Below are 20,932 nucleotides of genomic sequence, written 5' to 3'. Positions count from 1 at the left end.
TTTGATCATCGCTACTTTTGTGCTTTATTGTTTTAAATAATGTTGTACAAGCAAAAATTTTAATATTATCCAGTAACTTTATGAGTATTATTTTGACAGTAAAATGAGACTTTTAAATGGTTTAAAAATAAAATAACATAGGTAATCATTATATAATTTTAATTGGGTAAATGTTTTAAGACTAATTTACGGATAAATACTTATTATTATAGTTTTAAAAGTGCGATATTATCTAGCTTCAATAGCTTCATGAAGTAATCTAAAGCATTCTTTAAATCCCAATTCTTTTCTTCTAAGCACCTGAAAAAAAAAATCACTTTATTAATGAGCAAATCATATTTTTGCTGTAAATAAGTTAATGAAAATAAATACATAACATCTTACCTTTTACTAGGTTTCCATTCTAACTCAGTTAATTTCATGAAAATATTAATAAGACTCTCTTTGGTTTCGTCATCAATGGGAGTATCAAAATTTAAACTAATTTTGTTTTGTACGGTCTGTAAAAATAATTAAGAATAATACAATGTATGATGGTATGATTATTATTTCTGTAATAATTAAACTGGTATCATCCATTTTGTATCTGTAAGTTACGTAACTGTCACCCGCGTGAGTGACAACACGCTGTCAATTTGTCAATTGTCAAATTGTCAAACATTAATTCGCGTCGCGACTAAAACGGCGTGGGGTTCATTAATAAACCGTTTTAATTATATCTAAAAGGAACTAGCTTGTTATGATGAAGAAACATCAAACTAGACAAAAGACGTTCAGCGACCCTGTGATTGTTTCACGTGTTAAGAATTACCTAGCTGAAAATGTAGACAAAACATTTGTCGATGTAAGTCAAATGGCGCGTTCTCTCAAAGAGCGCTATCGTGAATACAATAATAGGAGTGACAACGCTTTCTGTCAGATGGTCGAAAGTGCTTACAAAGTAGTGTTACAAAGTTATGGATTAGATGGAGCATCGACGTCCGAGGGTTCCGAAGAAGAATCAGACTTAGAGTTATTAGACGAGAATAACAGCGCCTTGAACGATCGTTTGATGGTAATGTACGGAATGGATAAAAAGCGGCCGGCGGCCTCCCGCCGAGCGACAGACAAGTCCGGTGAGCCTATAGACATTATTAGTAGTGATGAAGAGGGCAGCGCCGCGCCAAAACTTCCAAAAATTAGTGATCAAATCACTATAACCCCACATATTCCGATTCGAAATACGAATAATTCAAATGATAACCCACCAAAACCTGCGCCCGTACAAAATGCGACAGATAAAAAGCGCAAACCAGATGTGAAAAGTGCACCTGGTAAGAAGAAATATGAGGTAGGGCCCAAAAATGTTAAAGTCAGTTTTGAAGATGTTGGTGGCATATCTGATATGATTACACAAATTTGCGACTTAATTCTACATATGAAACACCCAGAAGTGTATGAAAAATTAGGAATAAAAAGTCCCAGAGGTGCCTTATTACATGGTCCGCCAGGAACAGGGAAGACTTTGTTAGCACATGCCATTGCAGGGAAATTACAGCTGCCTTTTATAGCAGTTAGTGGTACTGAACTTGTAGGTGGTGTGTCTGGAGAATCAGAAGAGAGGATTAGAGAGCTCTTTGAAAGAGCAGTTATGGAAGCGCCATGTATTTTGTTCATAGATGAAATTGATGCTGTCTGTGGTAACCGAATACATGCTCAAAAAGATATGGAAAAGAGAATGGTCGCTCAGCTATTAGCAAGTTTAGACAGTTTAAGCGAGGAAAGTGCAACAGTTCTGGTTCTTGCAGCTACAAACAATCCTGATGCTTTAGATCCTGCTCTAAGACGGGCAGGCCGCCTTGAACAAGAAATTACTTTAGGCATTCCATCATTAAAAGCTAGAAAGGAAATTCTTTCTATTTTGTGTAAAAAATTGTCTCTCAGTGAAGATATAGATATGAATGTGTTAGCTCAAATAACTCCAGGTTTTGTCGGAGCAGATTTACAGGCGTTAGTAAATAAAGCAAGTACTTATGCAGTGAAAAGAATATTCAGAGAAATTCGTAATATGGAAAAGGAACAGACAATTAAAGCTATTGAAAGTATTAAGCCACCAGAAGATGCGGTTGCGATAATTCCAAACGGAGACAAAGAGAGTGAAGAACCGGTCAAAGAGACAGAAAATGATGCAGATACTGTTGCAGTTCAAACACAACCTGCAGAAAATCCTGAGGTACCTGAACCAGAAGTTACCACAGAAAATGTTATTGAAGCAACCAATGATACTATCACTCCTGAACTTTTAGAAGTAGATCCAATCATGGAAGTTATGGAATTGCTTGAGAACAGTACTGCTTATTCATTTGAGAAGGTACAAGGGCTTGCCATTCGACAAGAAGATTTTGTGAAAGCACTCAAAACAACAAAGCCTTGTTCAGTCAGGGAGGGTATTGTTACAGTTCCTGATGTTACATGGGATGACGTTGGCTCTTTAAGTCAAGTCAGGAAAGACTTGCAGTTAGCTGTATTAGCCCCTGTCAAGTACCCTGAGTTGATGAAAAAGTTGGGTTTAGCAGCACCAAGTGGTGTATTGCTCTGTGGACCACCAGGTTGCGGTAAAACCTTACTAGCTAAAGCAGTTGCAAATGAAGCTGGAGTGAACTTCATCTCAGTGAAGGGTCCAGAGTTGCTCAACATGTATGTCGGTGAGAGCGAAAGAGCAGTCCGTACATGTTTCCGACGGGCGCGTAATTCAGCGCCATGCGTTATATTCTTCGATGAATTTGATGCCTTGTGTCCGCGGCGTAGCTCACAAGATAACAACGGCGCAGCTAGAGTAGTCAATCAATTGTTGACTGAGATGGATGGTATTGAAAGTCGTGAAGGTGTGTTTGTACTGGCAGCGTCAAATCGACCGGATATAATAGATCCAGCTGTATTACGACCGGGTCGATTAGATCGCATTATGTACGTTGGCATGCCAGCGAGAGAAGACCGATACGACATATTACAGAAACTAACGAAAGGTGGCACAAGCCCTCAGCTGGGACCTGATGTGGATTTACAAGTTATTGCAGAATTAACACAAGGATACACGGGTGCTGATTTGTCTGGCTTAGTGCGATCCGCCGCTACAAATGCCTTAACTACACACATATCAAATGGGTCTATGGAAGGCGAGATATTCGTTACATTTGACGACTTTAGAGCAGCATTAGGAAAATGTAAGCCCTCTGTGTCATCCAAAGAGCAAGCGCATTATGAAAAGTTACGAGTTAAGTATGCAGGAGGTGTCGATGAGAAAGAAATGGAAATGGAAACTGAACCCATGAATGAGGAATCTATGGATACTGTTTAGCAGAGTGATCTGGTTTCATACATGCGCTACGTCCTGTATTTTTAATGATTAGATTTATAGTGCCAATATGTTATTTTTTAAGCTAAAAAAAACATTACGGCGTCAATGTTTTACCTTAAGATTAAAGTTCAATAAAATTTGCCTTATATTGTACCAAAAGAAATATTGTTTCTATGCAGAATAAACAAATGCAGTGATTGTGTACACATGTAGGTTTAATGGTAATTTTAATTTGCATTATGAATAAACTATTTTAAATAACTATATTTTTATTTTAACTCCCATTAACCCAAATAAACTTTTCAAATGATATTTAATAACAGAATTCCGTAAGATAAAAATTAAAAATGTGATAGAAATCAGCAATAGTTTAATGGCTATTTTCTTTTTGTAATACATAGTATAGAAGTGTTTTATCTTATAAAAGAAACATGAAGATTATAAAACTTATATAACAAGAATTAAGAAAGTAACTACTTATTTAAAACTCAATCATGGATAACTATAAGAATATGCCTTGATAATATATGAAACTAGCGGTCCGCCCCGGCTTCGCCCGTGGTACATATTTCGCAATAAAAGGTAGCCTATGTTCTTTCTTAGGGTCTAAAGATTATCTGTGCCAAATTTCATCAAAATCGGTCCAGTAGTTTATGCGTGAAAACCATACATACATACATACATACATACAAACCTTTCCTCTTTATAATATTAGTATAGATAAGTTATTTCTGAAGTCCAATTAACCAGGATAAGAAATACTAGGTATAATATAATTATTATCTATTTAACTTCTGTGAAAGAATAACACTTTGTAGAAATTAAATATGTCATGACAATTTTTAAAGAAATTCAGTTAAATGTAAGTTAATGTATTATGTACCTAACAACATTTATCCAGGAAATAATTCAACCAGTTTAATTTATATTAAAAGAGGAATAATAATACAATGAATGAAAATTATAAATGGATATTTTCAGGCACTTAATTTAAGACTTTTTCAAAAACTATGCAGCATCAAGAAGGATTTAATTAATTTTTTTAGCTATTTATTTTTATTTTTTCACTGATATTGATAGGTCTGTGGTGTTGAAACAGACTTATTTGTTTAATTATATTTTTTCCATAGAATGTTATAACGCGAACGTTACAAATTGTTGGAATGTATGTATGTAAGCATGTATTTGATGTTTATTGTAGAGTCTATGACAAATTCCTGGATTCGAATTCATGCCCATTATTACATTTTAGAATTCATTACTACCTACTATATTCCTACTTTTTTGCATATATAGGTAGTATTTTTTTAAGTAAGTGTACTTATACAATTTATAAGTAGAATAATTTGTACATAACAAACATTTTTTCATTATAAAAATATAACTATAAAATAAACTATCAGAACGACGAAGTTATAAAAATATTGGATAAGAAAGTAAACACGCTGTACACATATTTAAATACTTAAATAAATAAAACAGTTTGTATTGACATAAAAAATTCCATTTATAAAGTTTTTAAGATTATTAATAAGAATGCTTAAATTAAGGCTAATATTCACAAATTACAAAAAAAATAACAAAAGGTATACTCACCAAAGCTTTCTTAAAAGCAGATCTTGCATATTCTTTAGTTGGCTCATCCCAATATACCATTTCGTGACCAATCTTATATTCTACATTATTTTTAACTAAAAGAACAGTTCTAGTGAACGCTATAAGATGTTCATCATCCGCCAACGAGGTAGATATTAATTTCAAAATACCCCCAATTTTTAGAAGAGTTGTGTTTTCCTAAAAAGTTATATAAGTAGATAGAAAGACTTTCCTTCAAAGAGAATGATAGCTAGCAAATGTATTTTTTAGGAGGTAGGTGCTATTAACAAGTTAATAAAAAAAATTTGAGATATGTATAATAAACAAATAACACAATTTACAGAAACATACAGCCAGTTCCACAACTATAATACATATGATAATAGGTTCTCTTTAGCTTACTACTCAGTTAAATGACAAATAATGTTTGAAAAATAACGTCAAAATGTTTCAATAACGCTATCAGCCTAGATAAATTATCTACAGCCTACGTCAATCTCATACATTCGTAGTCTATTCTATTGAACGCTACGCTAACAGAAAGCCACTTGACTAGGGGGGCAGGAACATTATCAGCAGTAAAAACGGGTCTAAATATGATAATAATAATTCATTAAATACGTACATCATGTTGCAATACATCCAATGTAAATGACCTCGGGTCGTGCTGTATTTTGGGCCACTTCTTGTACAGTTTCACGATTTTATCCGGTCCCTCGATAATGTCTATTTTATCCTCTTCAAAAATACTTACTCTTAAGAATAGGTTGCGTATATCTTTGTAGTCTTGGTCGTAACCTGTTTTTAAATAAAATATAATTTTAATTTAATGCAAAGAAGATTTTATTTTATATTGGGTAGTTAAATAAATACAAAACTGATGATTTTTTTGAAGTTCTTGAGTATAGATTTTTCTTGCAAATGAAATACCTACCTATGTAGCTTTTTTAATTTCCTACAAATAAAAAAATGCTAGGTATTCTATTTCAAAAAAATATACTTACGTAATTTTCGCTTGCAAGTAATACTCAAAGCTGCATTTTTGTGATACAAATTCAGCAACTCCACTCTTTCTTCAGGATCTTTGTCCAATAATCTAAAGAAAACGTCTAGAAATCTTTCGGCTATTGGTTTCGCATCTTTTAGACAATAATTCTGCTTGAACTTGGGCATGTCACCTTTTAGTGTTAACGGCACGCCGTCCTTTATAGATAATGATGAAAAACAAAATAAAATTAACTATGTATATCACTAACTATAAAAGAAAATACATCAAACTTAACGTTATTTTTTTGTGCAAAAAAATTTATACAATCACTACATAGTAGGTAATAATAGGTATAAAACAAAGTCGCTTTCTCTGTCCTTATGTCCTTTTGCTTAAATCTTTAAAACTACGCAACAGATTTTGATGCGGTTTTTTTTAATAGATAGAGTGATTCAAGAGGAAGGTTTTAGTATATAATTTATTAGGTTTTAGACAAAGCGGGCGAAGCCGCCGGCGGTAAGCTAGTAGTTAATAATATGTATTTCGAAAAACGAAAATCTACTCCATATTTAGAAAATTATGTCATCAATAAAAAATTAATCATGGTATCAAAATAATGTAGGAAATTAGTTTATGAACAACAAGTGGACTGCCAACTGACTATCATATTGAATGTGATAATATTAAGGGGCCCTGCTCCGAAATGTATGTTTCTAAATCATGGTTTTTGGATAGAAATCATCATATTTAAAATCCTAAAAAAATATATAGCACAGATAAACGTTTGATCTAGTGACTTTTTTGGATAAAAACACAATATTAAACATTTGACTCGATCAAAAAAAAATCAGAAGTAACATCGATTTTAAAAGCATAATCAGTTTTATGAGAATTAGGGGAACGCTATGTTTATGAAAATTTGACATTTCATTTACTAATCAGGTTTTACAGGGAAGTTTTTGGATAGATTTTTAATTTAGCCCTTATTTTTTTCTATATAAAATATAATACGTAAAATGCGACTCGCGCGCACCACGTCAGTGCAGCCAGAGTCCAGCCGGACGTTATCGAGGGAGGACCTGTGCTAGTTTTGCTCCCGACCACGTTGCAGTCGCCGTTCGCGTATTAGAACCGAGCGGCGAGTAAAACGGCGAGCATGTCACGGTATAAATAAATCAGTAGTTTGATTTTGTTAGTTATCCTAGGATTATTGTTGTAAATATAAATTAACTTCTTATTCTATACTATTAAACGAACAATATTTGCATATTAATATATTTGTTTGTAAATACAGTGTGGAAATTTTCGATGGGCCCTGGGTGAAAGTACTAGAAATACTGGAGATAGCAAATTTCCTTTATTTTTAAAAAGAAATAGAACTGCATTCAAAGATTTTCAAAAATTTAGAATACACTAACTTACTTATTACATACTTATATTCAATTATTATTTTGCCTTTTTTATTTGTTTTACTTTAAATTATTATTACCAATATTTTCAGAAGAAAATAAATTAATGTATCCAGAACGAGAGTTTCATTTTAAACTTTAAATGTATGTATAAAATAGACCAAAAAATTTTTACGAGAAATTAACAATAAATTATCTTTTATATTGTTTCTATCGATTTGAATAATAAAATAAAATTTGAAAAAGGAATGTTTCTTTTCAGAAAAATTTGCTATCCCTAGTATTTCAAGTACTTTCCATTCAGGGCACATCGAAAATTTCCACACTGTATATATACAAACAAATATACAGGGTGTCCCAAAAAGTAGTGATGAACGGAAGCTGGGAGGTAGAGGACCAAGAGGGCTATCCGAATCACCCCCATGTGTGTTATGCGATTTTTCGTATTTTCGGAGTTATTACATTTTTTTCAATTTTTCATCTATCGCCGAGTACGATGAGATTTTTATTTATGGTGACGTGAATTATTGCGCTAGATGCTTGTTTTTTTTTGTGTGCTAAGCTGAAAGATAGGCCAATTCAGTATGGTAACATTTACTATCGTTAGATCTTCGAATGGAATAAAAAAAAGAATTAAATGCCAAGAAAGATAAAATTACCCAGTATGTTCATAACTTCAAGGGCCCATAAAAAAATAAAATCACATAAAAAAGGTTTTCCATTTGGCTTTTAAAAACTTGCTCTATCGATCAGGTAGCCACCATAAAAATTTCATTTTATTATTCTGAAGGCTTCAATCGAAAAATTGAAATCTAAATGTGGTAAGTGCAAAATTTTTATTAACATGATGATCATTAAAACCAATAAATAGGTGTTTAATTACCAGAATTTTTTTAAATAGCCCCGCTGTTGCTCAGTGCAAGTGCGACATCACCGTAAAAAGTTGTCTTTTAATTGTCTGAATGCTTTTTTATCATTTTTAATGGTTTCTTCTGCTACTATGAATTTCCGGGTTATTTTGTCCAAATTGGGGCATTCTCTCAAGTAGCCGAGGTCTTTTTAGTATCCCCATTGAAAAAAAATCAATGGGGTTTATTCGAGGGACCGTGGAGGCCAGGCTTTAAAGCAGGCGTCACCGGCGCATGCGCAGGCTGCAACGACCAATCCATCTTTCAGGGTATTTTTGCCCTTTAGCCTGGCCTCCACGGTCTCCGGACATAAACCCTATTGAATTTTTTCCGTGGGGATACTACAAAGACGAGAGACTGCCACAATTTGGACGAAATAACCCGGAAATTCATAGTAGCAGAAGAAACCATTAAAAATGATAAAAGAGCATTCAGACATTAAAAAGACAACTTTTTACGGTGATGTCGCACTTGCATTGAGCAACAGCGGGGCTATTTAAAAAAAATTCATTTTTAAACACCTATTTATTGGTTTTAATAATCATCATGTTAATAAAAATTTTGCACTTACCACATTTAGATTTCAATTTTTCGATTGAAGCCTTCAGAATAATAAAATGAAATTTTTAGGGTAGCTACCTGATCGATAGAGCAAGTTTTTAAAAGCCAAATGGAAAACCTTTTTTATGTGATTTTATTTTTTTATGGGCCCTTGAAGTTATGAACATACTGGGTAATTTTATCTTTCATAGCATTTAATTCTTTTTTTTATTCCATTCGAAGATCTAACGATAGTAAATGTTACCATACTGAATTGGCCTATCTTTCAGCTTAGCACACAAAAAAAAACAAGCATCTAGCGCAATAATTCACGTCACCATAAATAAAAATCTCATCGTACTCGGCGATAGATGAAAAATTGAAAAAAAATGTAATAACTCCGAAAATACGAAAAATCGCATAACACACATGGGGGTGATTCGGATAGCCCTCTAAGTCCTCTACCTCCCAGCTTCAGTATATCACTACTTTTTGGGACACCCTGTATAAATATGCAAATATTGCTCGTTTAATGGTATAGGATAAGTAGTAAATTTATATATCAACAACATTCCTACGATAGCAAATAAAATCGAACTACTGATTTATTTATACTGTGGCATAATCACCCGCCTTCATAGGTCACCGGAGTTCATGCCGCGCCGGCTCCTGCGCAACGCGGGCGCGAGCCATCTCAGTGCCTAAAATGCCTAAACTTTCAGTACAAAGGGCTCTTAATTCTGATTCGGCAGCTTTGCCTATGAAATACTCGATTAAATATACTCAAAAATCGAACTCGATTTTTAAATCTATAAAAAATAAGCATATAAATTACCAATTCCCTCAAACTCGGGAACATAGTCCTGGCGACTTTTATATAGTAATCTCCGTCAATATAGTTCATACACAGTGGGTTTCCCTCCAAAACTAGAGACCGTAACATCAAACCACGACATGGCATTAAATCTTTTATGTTTTCAAAATAGTTAAAAGACAAATCCAGGTATTTAAGTCGAGGCGTGTTTTTAAGGAGATCGAAGCCTTCTATAGATCTGTGAAATGAAAAAAAAAATGTTTAAAAAGGTCAAATAACAAGCTATTTACAGTTTTGTTATTATAATCATATATAATAATTATAATGTGAATTGTGATGACCTATTTTTACGCGAAATTTAATAAATAAAAATTTCTTCTGCGACATACCTAGTAAGAATACTCAAATTAAAACAAATATAATATTTAAAGTGAAACTTTTATTACATCGTCTCAAACTTTTTGGTCTGTGTAGCGCATGTCGCGTGTATCGCGGCTGCCGAGTAGGTATACCTACTCGGCAGCCGACCGTCACGCGACATGCGCTACACGAAGCAGTGTTCGGAACCGTTCGAACAGTTTCAATTTTACCGAGGTTTCATAAAACCACACAACATTTTTTAATTAGCCTATTGATTTCGAATAATACAATTAATATAAGTGAGTTCTTTAATTAGTTTTAATCAATTTTAAAAATTATTACTATAAGGGAAAAAAATAACAATACTCACGTTAGTCGATTATACGAGAGGTCCAATTCTTGAAGATTATTCCAATCGTTATTCTGTAATAGCTCCATTAGTTCTCTTTGATTCGAAACACGGTTCAGCGGAAAATAAATAAAGTGGCTTACATCTGAAATTTCGTGTATAATTTTAATTCAATTAATTCTATGTCTTAAAAACTGGTGTTACTGTTGTAATTTAATTTAAAATTAAAATATTCACTAATAATCTATATTCTAGGTACATAAATAAAATAATTTTCAGTTTTCTAGACTTCACAACGAAATATTTACTTTTTCATCACTAGATGGCGCTGTTATAATCGTCTTTGAATAAATATTATCTATGCTTAAAATTAAAAAAAAAAACCCTAAATTAGGTTTTAAAACTATTACAAACTCTTACCATCACCCATAGTGAATTCTGACAGATTGGCTTTCTGCCCTTCAATGCACAAATCCAGTCTATTCCTCAAAACCAATCTAGGTATGAACCCTAATTGTTTAGTATTCAACATTGTCACAGTTATTCTGATTACGAGTTCTACATCTCCTTTACGTATGGAAAAACCTAAATAGTGTAACGCGAGTAATGCCGGGCGACATCTGTTTACTAGAAATTTGCATTCTTCATGTGTGAACTGTGGAAACAGAAGAAAATATATTTATTAGTATTCAGCAATATATATACTTTCTAGGTATTTTTAGTACGTCATCTCAATATTTCCTAATTTTACGCAATTTTCATAAATTGTAAAAAGGCATGCCATATAATATGGAAAAAACAACAAATGAATAACGCCAGGTGAAAAACGGCTACCATGATTTTTTACCCCTCGTTTTCACCAAAGTATAATACATGTATTTTACAAATTTGATGCAATGTTTTCGTTTCTCATAGACATGTGTAAAATATGTTGTATACAAAATTTGATGCATGTAGGATAACTTATATGAAACTTGTTGGTTGAAAACTTCTAGTTGCCTACATGTTTATGATCTCTTGTTTTTGTTGTAGCAATACTTGTAGAATTCGAGACAAATTCAGTCGTAAATAAAAAAAACTTTTGTGAGATGTATGTATGTTGAAAACTTTATCCAACAAACATGGATAAAGTTTAAAACTTGTTTGTTACTAGTATAATACAGAAATTGCAATAAAATAAACAATACTTATCTAAACCACGACTGTATTTTATAGGTGAGAACGCTATCAATGGATCAGACAAGTTCTAACATGTCACAGACTTCAGTGTAAACGCAAATGTGTTTTATACTTGTATAAATACTTGTTGGCTACAAAGTGTGAACGAAAGAATGTTTGAGACAGTCTAAATACATGTATAAAACAAATAATTATGTTTTGAAAAGTATTCTACAAGTTTTGTATCAAACTAGTATTTAACTTGTTTCTTGGTGAAAACGAGGGGTTAGAGTTTTTATATGATTTGCCATGATGCTACTGCGGTGGGATCTTATACTAATTGAAGTTTTTCTAAAAAATACATACCTCTATAAAACATGGAATGAAACTGGATCCTTTTATGTTTTCTAGTAATGTGTCAATTACAGTTTCCTTTGTCCATGTTTGGGGGAATCCTGTTACCTATAAAATAAATAATAAGATTGTATATTTTTTTTAATTGCCAATAAAGAGAAAGTCATATAAAATTTTATGTTGCCTATTAGTTTTCGGCTTAAATAACTTAACTTCAACTGATACAATTTTGAAAAACACAAATAAATTCAGTGTTAATATACTGTAAAATATGTTAACTATTCAGCGATTATTTATCTGTTATAGATAAAAAAAACACTTACCGACACTATAAAAAAGTTGACATTGCTGCTATACTCCTCCTCTATCTGTTCCTTTTCCATCATCATTACAGTCTGAAATCAAGTAAAATTTAAAATCAATATTTTTTTAAATTTAATAACAACTAGAAACAAAACTTAACGTCCATAGACAAGTATAAAAAAGGGCGTGTGTGCCAAGCACACGTGTCAGAAGTGAAACTTTTTTGGTAAGATTCAAAGATACCAAAAGCTTCGCCTTATTCCATGATGTGACGGTATTTTCATGACGTGACCTTGAAATTTGACTATCAACGCACCTAAGGAAGTTTAACTTCAAAAATCATCAAGTGCGAGTCAGACTAGTGACAATAAGGGTTCTGTACAAATAAACTAAAGAGCAACTGCAAAAATTGGTCACCCACAATTTTTGACTGTACTTTACCTTTTGTACCTGTTTGATCTATACTTTACCTATATTTTTTCACTATTTAACCGACTTCCAAAAAAACGAGGAGGTTATCAATTCGGCCGGTATATTTTTTTTTGTTGTTTACGTTAGGTAGGGAACCATAAAATGTTTTTTTAAGACTTTTTTTATTTTTTTACCTTAGAAGACCTAGCGGTGACACTCCGTTTTGTATGTACCACATTCTTCCAAGGCCACTGTGATCGAAACTTGACTACTGTAGCATCTGTACTATTAATAACTTCCTCTCTCTCATACACTGGTATGGACATGGTTTCTATAACCTCTCTGAAATAACAAATATACCTTTTTATGTATAGTAAGTTTGTATTATAAACAAAGTGATATTAGAGATATCTTGAATTATTATGGAAATGCAGATTTCCAGTGTGAAAAATTCTGTTGAGTTTTGTAAAATACAGTATACCGAATTTCTGCATTCTGGGTAATTCTTATAGGACATTATTAGTATTACACACTAGGGGGACATTCTGGGCTAAGGGGAATTAAAAAAGAGGTAAGTTCAGATGATTTTTTACTCAGTTCTATATTATTTTGAATGTTAATGAATATTTTTTCGTGAATCACATTATGTGTACCAATATGATTGCTCAGGGTAAAGTGTAATATAACATGACATATCTATATTAAGCAGTATTTTGATATAAGTTGAAGATTGTTATTAAAGAAAATGTTATAATTTTTTTATAAGCATAATTATAGCAGACACTTTTTTATCACAGCTAATAAGGAAGGAATGATTATTTAAAATAAAACATAATTAAACCTGTTATAATAAGCTTATTATTGTTACTGCAAAATACGCTAACTATTAAAGTTACTAAGGCGTAGGTACACTTTTTGTTTCATATGCAGTAAAAACAAAACTATAAATTTTGCATAACATTTTACCTATTTGGATTAAAAACTGGTTTTCCCTGAAATCATACTTGTATTATTTTACTAATATATTAAGGAGTATTTTTGTTATGTATATATGTATATATGCGTAGTGTAGTTTTATGAAGATAAACTAATGTATGCATGTAATTTAAAATTGTAGAATGAAGTATTGATTGTATTTTACGAAATAAACATTTGTCTATTATTAAATAGTTTATTAATGTGTATAACTTTGGATCCAGCTCGAAGGACCAATTATACCAGCAACAAATACTTTACCTTGTATCCTGATCCTTATTTAGAGATAAATTTATAGTCAACTTCGGTTTCTTCGGGTGCGTGTGTGGTCCCAACCTTTGAAATGCGCTCAAACGTTTTTGTTTGTTTTCTAATGGATCTGGAGAATCTGAAGCCGGATGCATTTCTGAAATAAAATTTTTACTTAGGTACTATGTAGAGATAGATTGCTTTGCAAAAAGTGCAATATGCAAGAAACGTTGGTAATTTGATTAGGTACCTAGCTTTTATGTATACTAACACGAATTGAGACATTTTATATTTTCACTTACAGGCTTTTTGGTAAGAAAAAAAAAAAGATTTGTATATATCTATTACACTACTACCTCACATTTTATACATACCTTCATTCGCTTCATACGCTTCAGTTGGTGAATATCGCTCCGTTGGCGCATTGGTCTCATTCACATTTGCAAACATTTGGCCACTTTGATCATATGGAAATGGCTTCGATGGTGCACCTTGGTCATATACGTTGGTCATTGGATTGTATGGATTTTGATTCGGAATTTGCGGCATATAATGTGGCATTTCATTTTCGACTATAAATAAAAGTATTATAACAATTTTTGCACTATTTTTTGTCTTTTTTACTTGCGATATTGTTCTTTTGGGTTAGTAATCGGAATTTTTTTTAATAATATTATAAGTAAAATGATGTACAGATAGGTTTTTAGCGCTCAGGCGAAATGTGGCATTTACTGACTCCAGTGGGTCATTAGTATTTTTTCGCTCACTATAGTTCAATCACGCCATCTTACTTTCACGACTAATCGTGTGTGCATGAGCCGTTTTTAAATATCGAATCTTGTGTTGTTAACCTAGTTATCTATCTCACTAATATCTTTAATTAATAATAATAGCTGTGGCTTGATATGACTCTCATTTTCTAACTTACCTCTTTGTTGTGGTGTAATAGCTCCGAAATTTTGTTGACGAGCTAAAAATGTCAATGGTATACCTGAAAATATAAAAAAAGATTGTAACACCTATAGCGGTATAGCCCATAAAATTAACATATAATATCACTGTTATGTCATGTAAAAAGAAAAAAAAAGCTTTCGAATTTATAACAACATGAATTTATTGTAAAAATATGTAATTTATGTATGTAATATGTATACATAATATGTGAATGTGAAACAAATATCACCATATTCACTTACCTTTTGGTAGTGGTTGACTCGGTTGAACTGTAAAATTAAATAAAAACACAATTGAGATTTAATATATCTATGAATGCATGTAGGTAATTAAGATACATAAAATATTGACTCATCATAATATTATTTCTAAAATCGTTATATGTCTGTCGGAACCAGGTATAAAAGAAAACAATGATTTTCGTCAACTACTTATTTCGTTCAAGCCTAAGTTGTGTAGTATACTCTGGAACGAAGACGCAATCATCCGCGCTACAGAGTATACACGATCAGTACGCAAAATCGTGTACACCGTGTAAATATATATTGTAATCACAGACTTTAAAAAAAAGACGGGTTGCACTCCGGGAGTGCCGGCAGAAGTGAAAACTTGATTATTAACGTTGAGCATGTTTGATATTTTGGAATGGTATCCGTCTTACGCTTTTTCGATCAGGTCACGTGTCCTGACGCGAGTTTAAGATTTTATACCCATTATAGAAAAAGTGCTCAACGCCGCTAAAGAAGTTTTCACTTCAAAAACATTAAAATATATACACGAGTATTTCCTACGGTTGCGTTCTGGCTATGTATAGAATGGAAAGACGCCTCACAGTCCATGAGAAGGAACCGAGCGGCGTTGTGTGCGTGCGTCAAGCTTGCGTACGTACATGAACGGGGGGCGTGGCCAAATTCTCCGCATACATACAAACGGTGCGATGAACCTTTGTTCGAAGATAATGTCTTACTTGTTCTCAAACTCAAACATTCATTTATTCAATTAGACTACTATTTAGTAGCACTTTCGAATCGTCATTACATAAGTAGGTATTTTTAACGTTTACCACCCATATCCCTCTAGTTCTCTTTATACTATGATATTACTTTTATGTTAGGATTGTTAGGTTTGTAAATTTAAATCAAACATAATATATGTCGGCGCAACGACGATAAACGACTACCCTCAAACTACTAAATAATTATAACTAGCTAAAGTTTACTTTGATCTTTTTAAATAAGTGGTTGATTCATTAATCAACCACTAATGAAATAATTAAATTAACGAAATAATTAATCTTTGTTAAAAATGATAAAAATTCATTGTAAAAATTCGAGTGGCAACACTCAAACTAATTCTTGTGAGTCATGGTTTGCTTTAAATGCGATCGCCCGACGGCACAGAGCACATTCACTCGCCGGCCGTCGGAGCGTTCGGAGCTCTCTCTAGAATTTCCACGTGGATTAAAAAGGCAGTAAAATACCCACGGGCGTTCTACTTCGAGTATGAGCGCCTGCCCTGATGATGGTGACGTCAGAATTGCTGACGTCACTCTTTCTAAAAATAGCCTTTGGGGCCTTTCTTCCGTCATCAGAAGTGGGATAGAATTCAAGCTCACTCTTTTAAATGTTAAACGTTTACGTAGTTTTGTAACGGCATACTGGCGTTTGTGTTTTTTCGTGCGTTGTGTAAAGTAAAAGTTTGTTACGTGGATTATTGTAACGGGAGTGTAGTTCATCGAAGGAATTGTGTGTGTTATCTGAGCTGCGCCTCTCTTTGTGATAAACATAAATCTACGAGAACCTCCGAGAAATCTACGAGAACCTTCGAGAATCTGCCTATATCACAAATGAGTAGGTGTTGATCACATGATACGCGAACGGACTGTGTCTGTCATGTGGAGTGTTCAGTATTCTGAAAGGTCAGTGTGGCCGAGGCAGTGTGTTTTTGAAATCCCGAGATGAACTACCGTAGTGTTGTAATACGAGAAAAGGCGTACGAGGACGTACGATTGTCAGTATGGCCGTGTTAGACTTAAAATCTACGAGAACCTCCGAGAAATCTACGAGAACCTTCGAGACTCTCCGAGAACCGACACAAAATACGCCGAGAATCGTTCTCTTCTTCTTTGTCGATTCACTCTTGGCAGAGTGGTCGTGGTCACGTTGAGACATCCACATTGGTAGTGGAGGCGGACACAGCTTTCCGCACGATCTTCCGCCATGTCTTCCTGTTACTAGACTGTCTGGTGCAGTCTGATACACAAATTCCTATAGCAGATTTCACTTGGTCGGTCCAGCGCATTAGTGACCTGCTTTTACAACGAGACATTTACAACGAGGCTGGTGCAGAGCGCGCACCGCCTGTCAGTATGGCCGTGTCGGCGCAACGACGATAAACGACTACCCTCAAACTACTAAATAATTATAACTAGCTAAAGTTTACTTTGATCTTTTTAAATAAGTGGTTGATTCATTAATCAACCACTAATGAAATAATTAAATTAACGAAATAATTAATCTTTGTTAAAAATGATAAAAATTCATTGTAAAAATTCGAGTGGCAACACTCAAACTAATTCTTGTGAGTCATGGTTTGCTTTAAATGCGATCGCCCGACGGCACAGAGCACATTCACTCGCCGGCCGTCGGAGCGTTCGGAGCTCTCTCTATAATTTCCACGTGGATTAAAAAGGCAGTAAAATACCCACGGGCGTTCTACTTCGAGTATGAGCGCCTGCCCTGATGATGGTGACGTCAGAATTGCTGACGTCACTCTTTCTAAAAATAGCCTTTGGGGCCCTTCTTTCGTCATATATATCAATTCACTTACTAGGTGTGACAAAATCAGAACTATACATATCATCGATTAGTTCTGGAGGTAGTGGTGCTGCAAAAAAAAGAAAAAAGAAAATATAATTATTATTAACAGATTTACTTATTAAGAATATATTAACTACTAATATAATATATATAACTAAATTATTATTTATATATCATAACAATAAAATAATTTTTTGTGCTGTATTATAGTATGGTGGTGCTTTGGCATGTCTGTAAGCCATATGTTCTGTAATTAAATAAATAAATTAGTTTTTGTTTGAGTTTTTTTTTATGTTAAAAACAATTCTAGGATTTTAGGAGGTGTTTGGCTTTATTAAATGTATATGAATATTATCAAATATAAATACCTCTTTGCTGTTTAGGTTGAGTCGTATTATCCAATATTGTATGAATGTTTCTGGAAGATTCCACAACTCTTTCTTTTTTCACTGGGTCACCCCTCCGTCCTACTCTGCAAATATAAAAAGATAATTATAAAATTTTATATAATGGTATTCCGACAATGTATGGCAGTGTTGGAATATTAAATTTGTCGGATTATAAGGGGCTGCTTAAAGATCTTCCCATAGGCCAGATGTTTTTACGGAGTACCTCGTAAAAATAAAAAGTTAAAGGTTGTACTTCAGAAGTAGGTACCAATCATGCTTCATTGTGTATGTCAAATGATAGTATTTAAGCAGTTGAAATTAAAACAATTCTTTCAGTAGAGCACAATAGTGGTGGCACATTTATTGTACTATTCAAAAATTCATGATCAATGCGTAGATTGACAAAAATTAGGTAATCAATAATGATATATAGACATGTCTGATAACTAGGGGCAGTGGATAAGCCAGGAGCCGGTGTAATGCAGGTCTACTGTAGTTAATAAGTTAGTTATTTATGAACTTTTTTGATACTAGCAAATTTGTTTTAATTTAAACAGGAATTAGTTATAAATATTCATACACAGATGATCATGATGATTATGATGAAAAAGGAAGTAGTTTTCAATCATACATAAAATATAAGCCAACAATACCAATATTTTCAACAATACTTCTTACTGTATAGTATACATTGATCCTTGGTCATTTTTCTGTGCCGCTACCACGTCAACATTTGGTTTTGCGTTCACATTTGCTACAGGATTGTTATTTATATTCATTTGGGCATTTATATTACTGCTATTAGGTTGCATCATCTTGCTAGTACTTGCAATATTTGTTTGAGGCCCAGCCTTATTGGACTGCATTTCATTAGATCCTGTGTTTGTAAGGAGGCTATCATTAGGAGGATCAGCTTTCTCAAAGTTTAGAAATGTAACACCAGGCACTTGAATGGTTTGATTGTTTTTTTTGAATGATTTGCGTTTGCGTGTCCTTTTTTTGACCTTGCCAGCTTTTCCCACAAGCCTGGAATTTTACAAATCGTATAAAGCAAACACGATCCGTAATATTATTTTTGCACCAAAACAACTACATATCAGTAGGAACCTATATGATGTTAATTTACGAGATTATAAAAATCCCATCATTCAAGAAAATGACAACAATTTCGTGGTAAAATATTGATGTATTGATATTATTAAGTTAGAATGATTTATGAAACGAGTGATGAGGTTAAAGAGTAAATTTATTTTGAAATGAAAAAGAGTACTCACATTTTTACGTTATCTGGTTCATTCATAATCTTAGTAGTATCTTGATATAACGTAGGCAAATAGATGTATCCGTAAAATAAATAATTATAAATTTTAATATCAACTTTAGAATACCTATTGGTAAACAAACTGAAACATCTATCGTTTGTTTGACAGTATTCTGACATAAGATCTGACAGTTGACATTGACTTAACTTTTATCGTTTAGAAATATATTATCCGAGTAAATGTAAAGAAAATATTTTGTGCATATGGTCGTCACGTCATCCTAATCAGTTGAACCAATTTTGATGACTATTTTGTGACTCGTAGTGTAGTTGCAATTACTTTCGGGTACAGCATCTGTAAATACCTAGCCTTGTTACAGTTTTGATGATAAACTGCGGCCCAGTGAACAGACGGCTGGAGCCTTGGGCGCAGCTTTTTGCTATGGTGACTTAGTGAGAAACAAAAGCAGTAAACCCGATGCATCGCCAAAGTAATGTGCTTGGCCGGACAATCCAATCTTCATAAATATTGTTAACACTACTCTAACAATCATTTTTGTCATACTTAACAAATAAATAGCAAAAATTAGGGTATATTTTATAGTGTAGATAGTCGATACCTATAAACAGTGTATTTTCTTATAGATTTGGGCCCCACCGCTTCCCTTCTGAACAAGTATACCTAGGTACACGGAAAAAACGGTTTTAGGGGCTCATTTCCTATAAAGTCGCCTATATTCGATCTCTTCTATACTGAGAGATCAGCTATTTTTATTGCAAACTTCATTCAAATCAGTAGAAACTAACTAACTAACCCTGAACAAGACTTTAGTATTTAAATTAACAGTACGAAAGCTTTCCAGTCTCTAGTAGTTAATTATTATTGCGAGCTGTTCAGTTTTAGCAATGTTCAGTTACCCGGAATAAGACAATATAATTCTTGACGTAGATTATTATACAACAGGCTATCGTAAGATACGATACTTAAGCTGCAAGCTATATCTTTATACAAGCATGCACTCAGCGCTTTATGTACAGCGTACAAAATGCAATATTACTTGTTAAGCCCACTTGACCTGCGGGCCTTCGTTATACAGGATGCTTTGTAATAACTGACTTCAATATATTTTTTTAAACTGCAACAGAACAGTGAGTGTACTTTTTTGTATATTTTTTTTATTATATGTAATTGTTATTAATACGACTGACAATCGAATTCTCTGTACATTTTATATTTATTTTTAAGATTAATAATACTCTACGTGTTGCCAAATCTTGTAGGATTATAGTTTATATATGTGCCATCAGAAATATTACCTACGTAGTTGATTCATAGGTAGGTTGTATGAACCAGATTTAGAACAAGGTCAAAGTGAAATTTTTATGTACCAGTAGGTACGTAATTGGTCTGCCCTGAATTTAGTTCAATTTACAAACTAGGAACGGCAATTAGCTCCGTATTTTCTCTTTCAGGTAGCTAAAGTTATATTTCGTAGCTAAGAGTTTTAGGATTCAATATTAAGCTTAAAATATTTAAGGAACTAAAATATATTATAGAATAAGAAAACTAATGACTACCATTTACTAGCTATATTAAAATGATAACAATTGTAATACATTTAAATAATCTTGTTTTTAATTCAAAAGAGTCTGAGTGTTCAAAAATATCCATCCATAAAATTGGATTCAATGTAACCTATAGCAGATTTAAAAGAAACAAATAGGTGCATTTGAATATAATATTATAATCAATGTTCC

General features: G+C 33.1%; 2 protein-coding genes across 3 annotated transcripts; one reads left to right on the top strand and one right to left on the bottom strand.

Moving 5' to 3' along the window:
- Window positions 1–145: 145 nt before the first annotated feature.
- Window positions 146–19,353, bottom strand: LOC149486927 (nuclear RNA export factor 1-like). 2 transcript variants are annotated; one of them, XM_089696973.1, is made up of 19 exons: window positions 19,188–19,353; window positions 18,592–18,939; window positions 17,893–17,996; window positions 17,535–17,591; window positions 14,948–14,974; window positions 14,680–14,742; window positions 14,126–14,323; window positions 13,764–13,908; window positions 12,722–12,869; window positions 12,137–12,208; window positions 11,826–11,921; window positions 10,722–10,956; window positions 10,323–10,446; window positions 9,614–9,830; window positions 5,938–6,136; window positions 5,559–5,731; window positions 4,934–5,131; window positions 385–500; window positions 146–300 (listed from the first exon to the last, which is right to left on the bottom strand). In XM_089696973.1, exons 1-19 carry the CDS (start codon window positions 19,211–19,213, stop codon window positions 207–209), a joined length of 2,640 nt encoding a protein of 879 aa, XP_089553099.1. In that variant the 5' UTR covers window positions 19,214–19,353; the 3' UTR covers window positions 146–206. The 2 variants fall into 2 exon arrangements, with proteins under 2 accessions (XP_089553099.1, XP_089553100.1); XM_089696974.1 differs by having other exon boundaries at window positions 18,592–18,790; window positions 19,188–19,339.
- On the top strand, window positions 653–3,598 carry smid (nuclear valosin-containing protein-like smid). The gene has a single exon (XM_089696988.1). It carries the CDS (start codon window positions 740–742, stop codon window positions 3,335–3,337), a length of 2,598 nt encoding a protein of 865 aa, XP_089553114.1. The 5' UTR covers window positions 653–739; the 3' UTR covers window positions 3,338–3,598.
- Window positions 19,354–20,932: the final 1,579 nt, after the last annotated feature.

Source organism: Colias philodice, chromosome 7, assembly GCF_061535455.1.
Source record: "Colias philodice isolate Cphi_HAF_F1 chromosome 7, ilColPhil1 Martin Lab GWU primary, whole genome shotgun sequence".
In the NCBI taxonomy this organism is placed as follows: Eukaryota; Metazoa; Arthropoda; class Insecta; order Lepidoptera; family Pieridae; genus Colias; species Colias philodice.
The sequence above is the reverse complement of the archived record's forward strand: the minus strand, read 5'-3'. Positions and strand labels throughout refer to the sequence as shown.

What these genes read in the sequence shown, in the direction of transcription:
- smid (XM_089696988.1), top strand. Translation starts at nt 740, where the DNA reads ATGATGAAGAAACATCAAACTAGACAAAAGACGTTCAGCGACCCTGTG.
- LOC149486927 (XM_089696973.1), bottom strand. Translation starts at nt 19,213, where the DNA reads ATGAATGAACCAGATAACGTAAAAAT. An exon ending in GAACCAGATAACGTAAAAAT is followed by an intron (nt 18,940 to 19,187) that starts GTGAGTACTCTT and finishes GTAAAATTCCAG; the next exon opens with GCTTGTGGGAAAAGCTGGCA. An exon ending in AGCGTATGAAGCGAATGAAG is followed by an intron (nt 13,909 to 14,125) that starts GTATGTATAAAA and finishes ATTTTATTTCAG; the next exon opens with AAATGCATCCGGCTTCAGAT.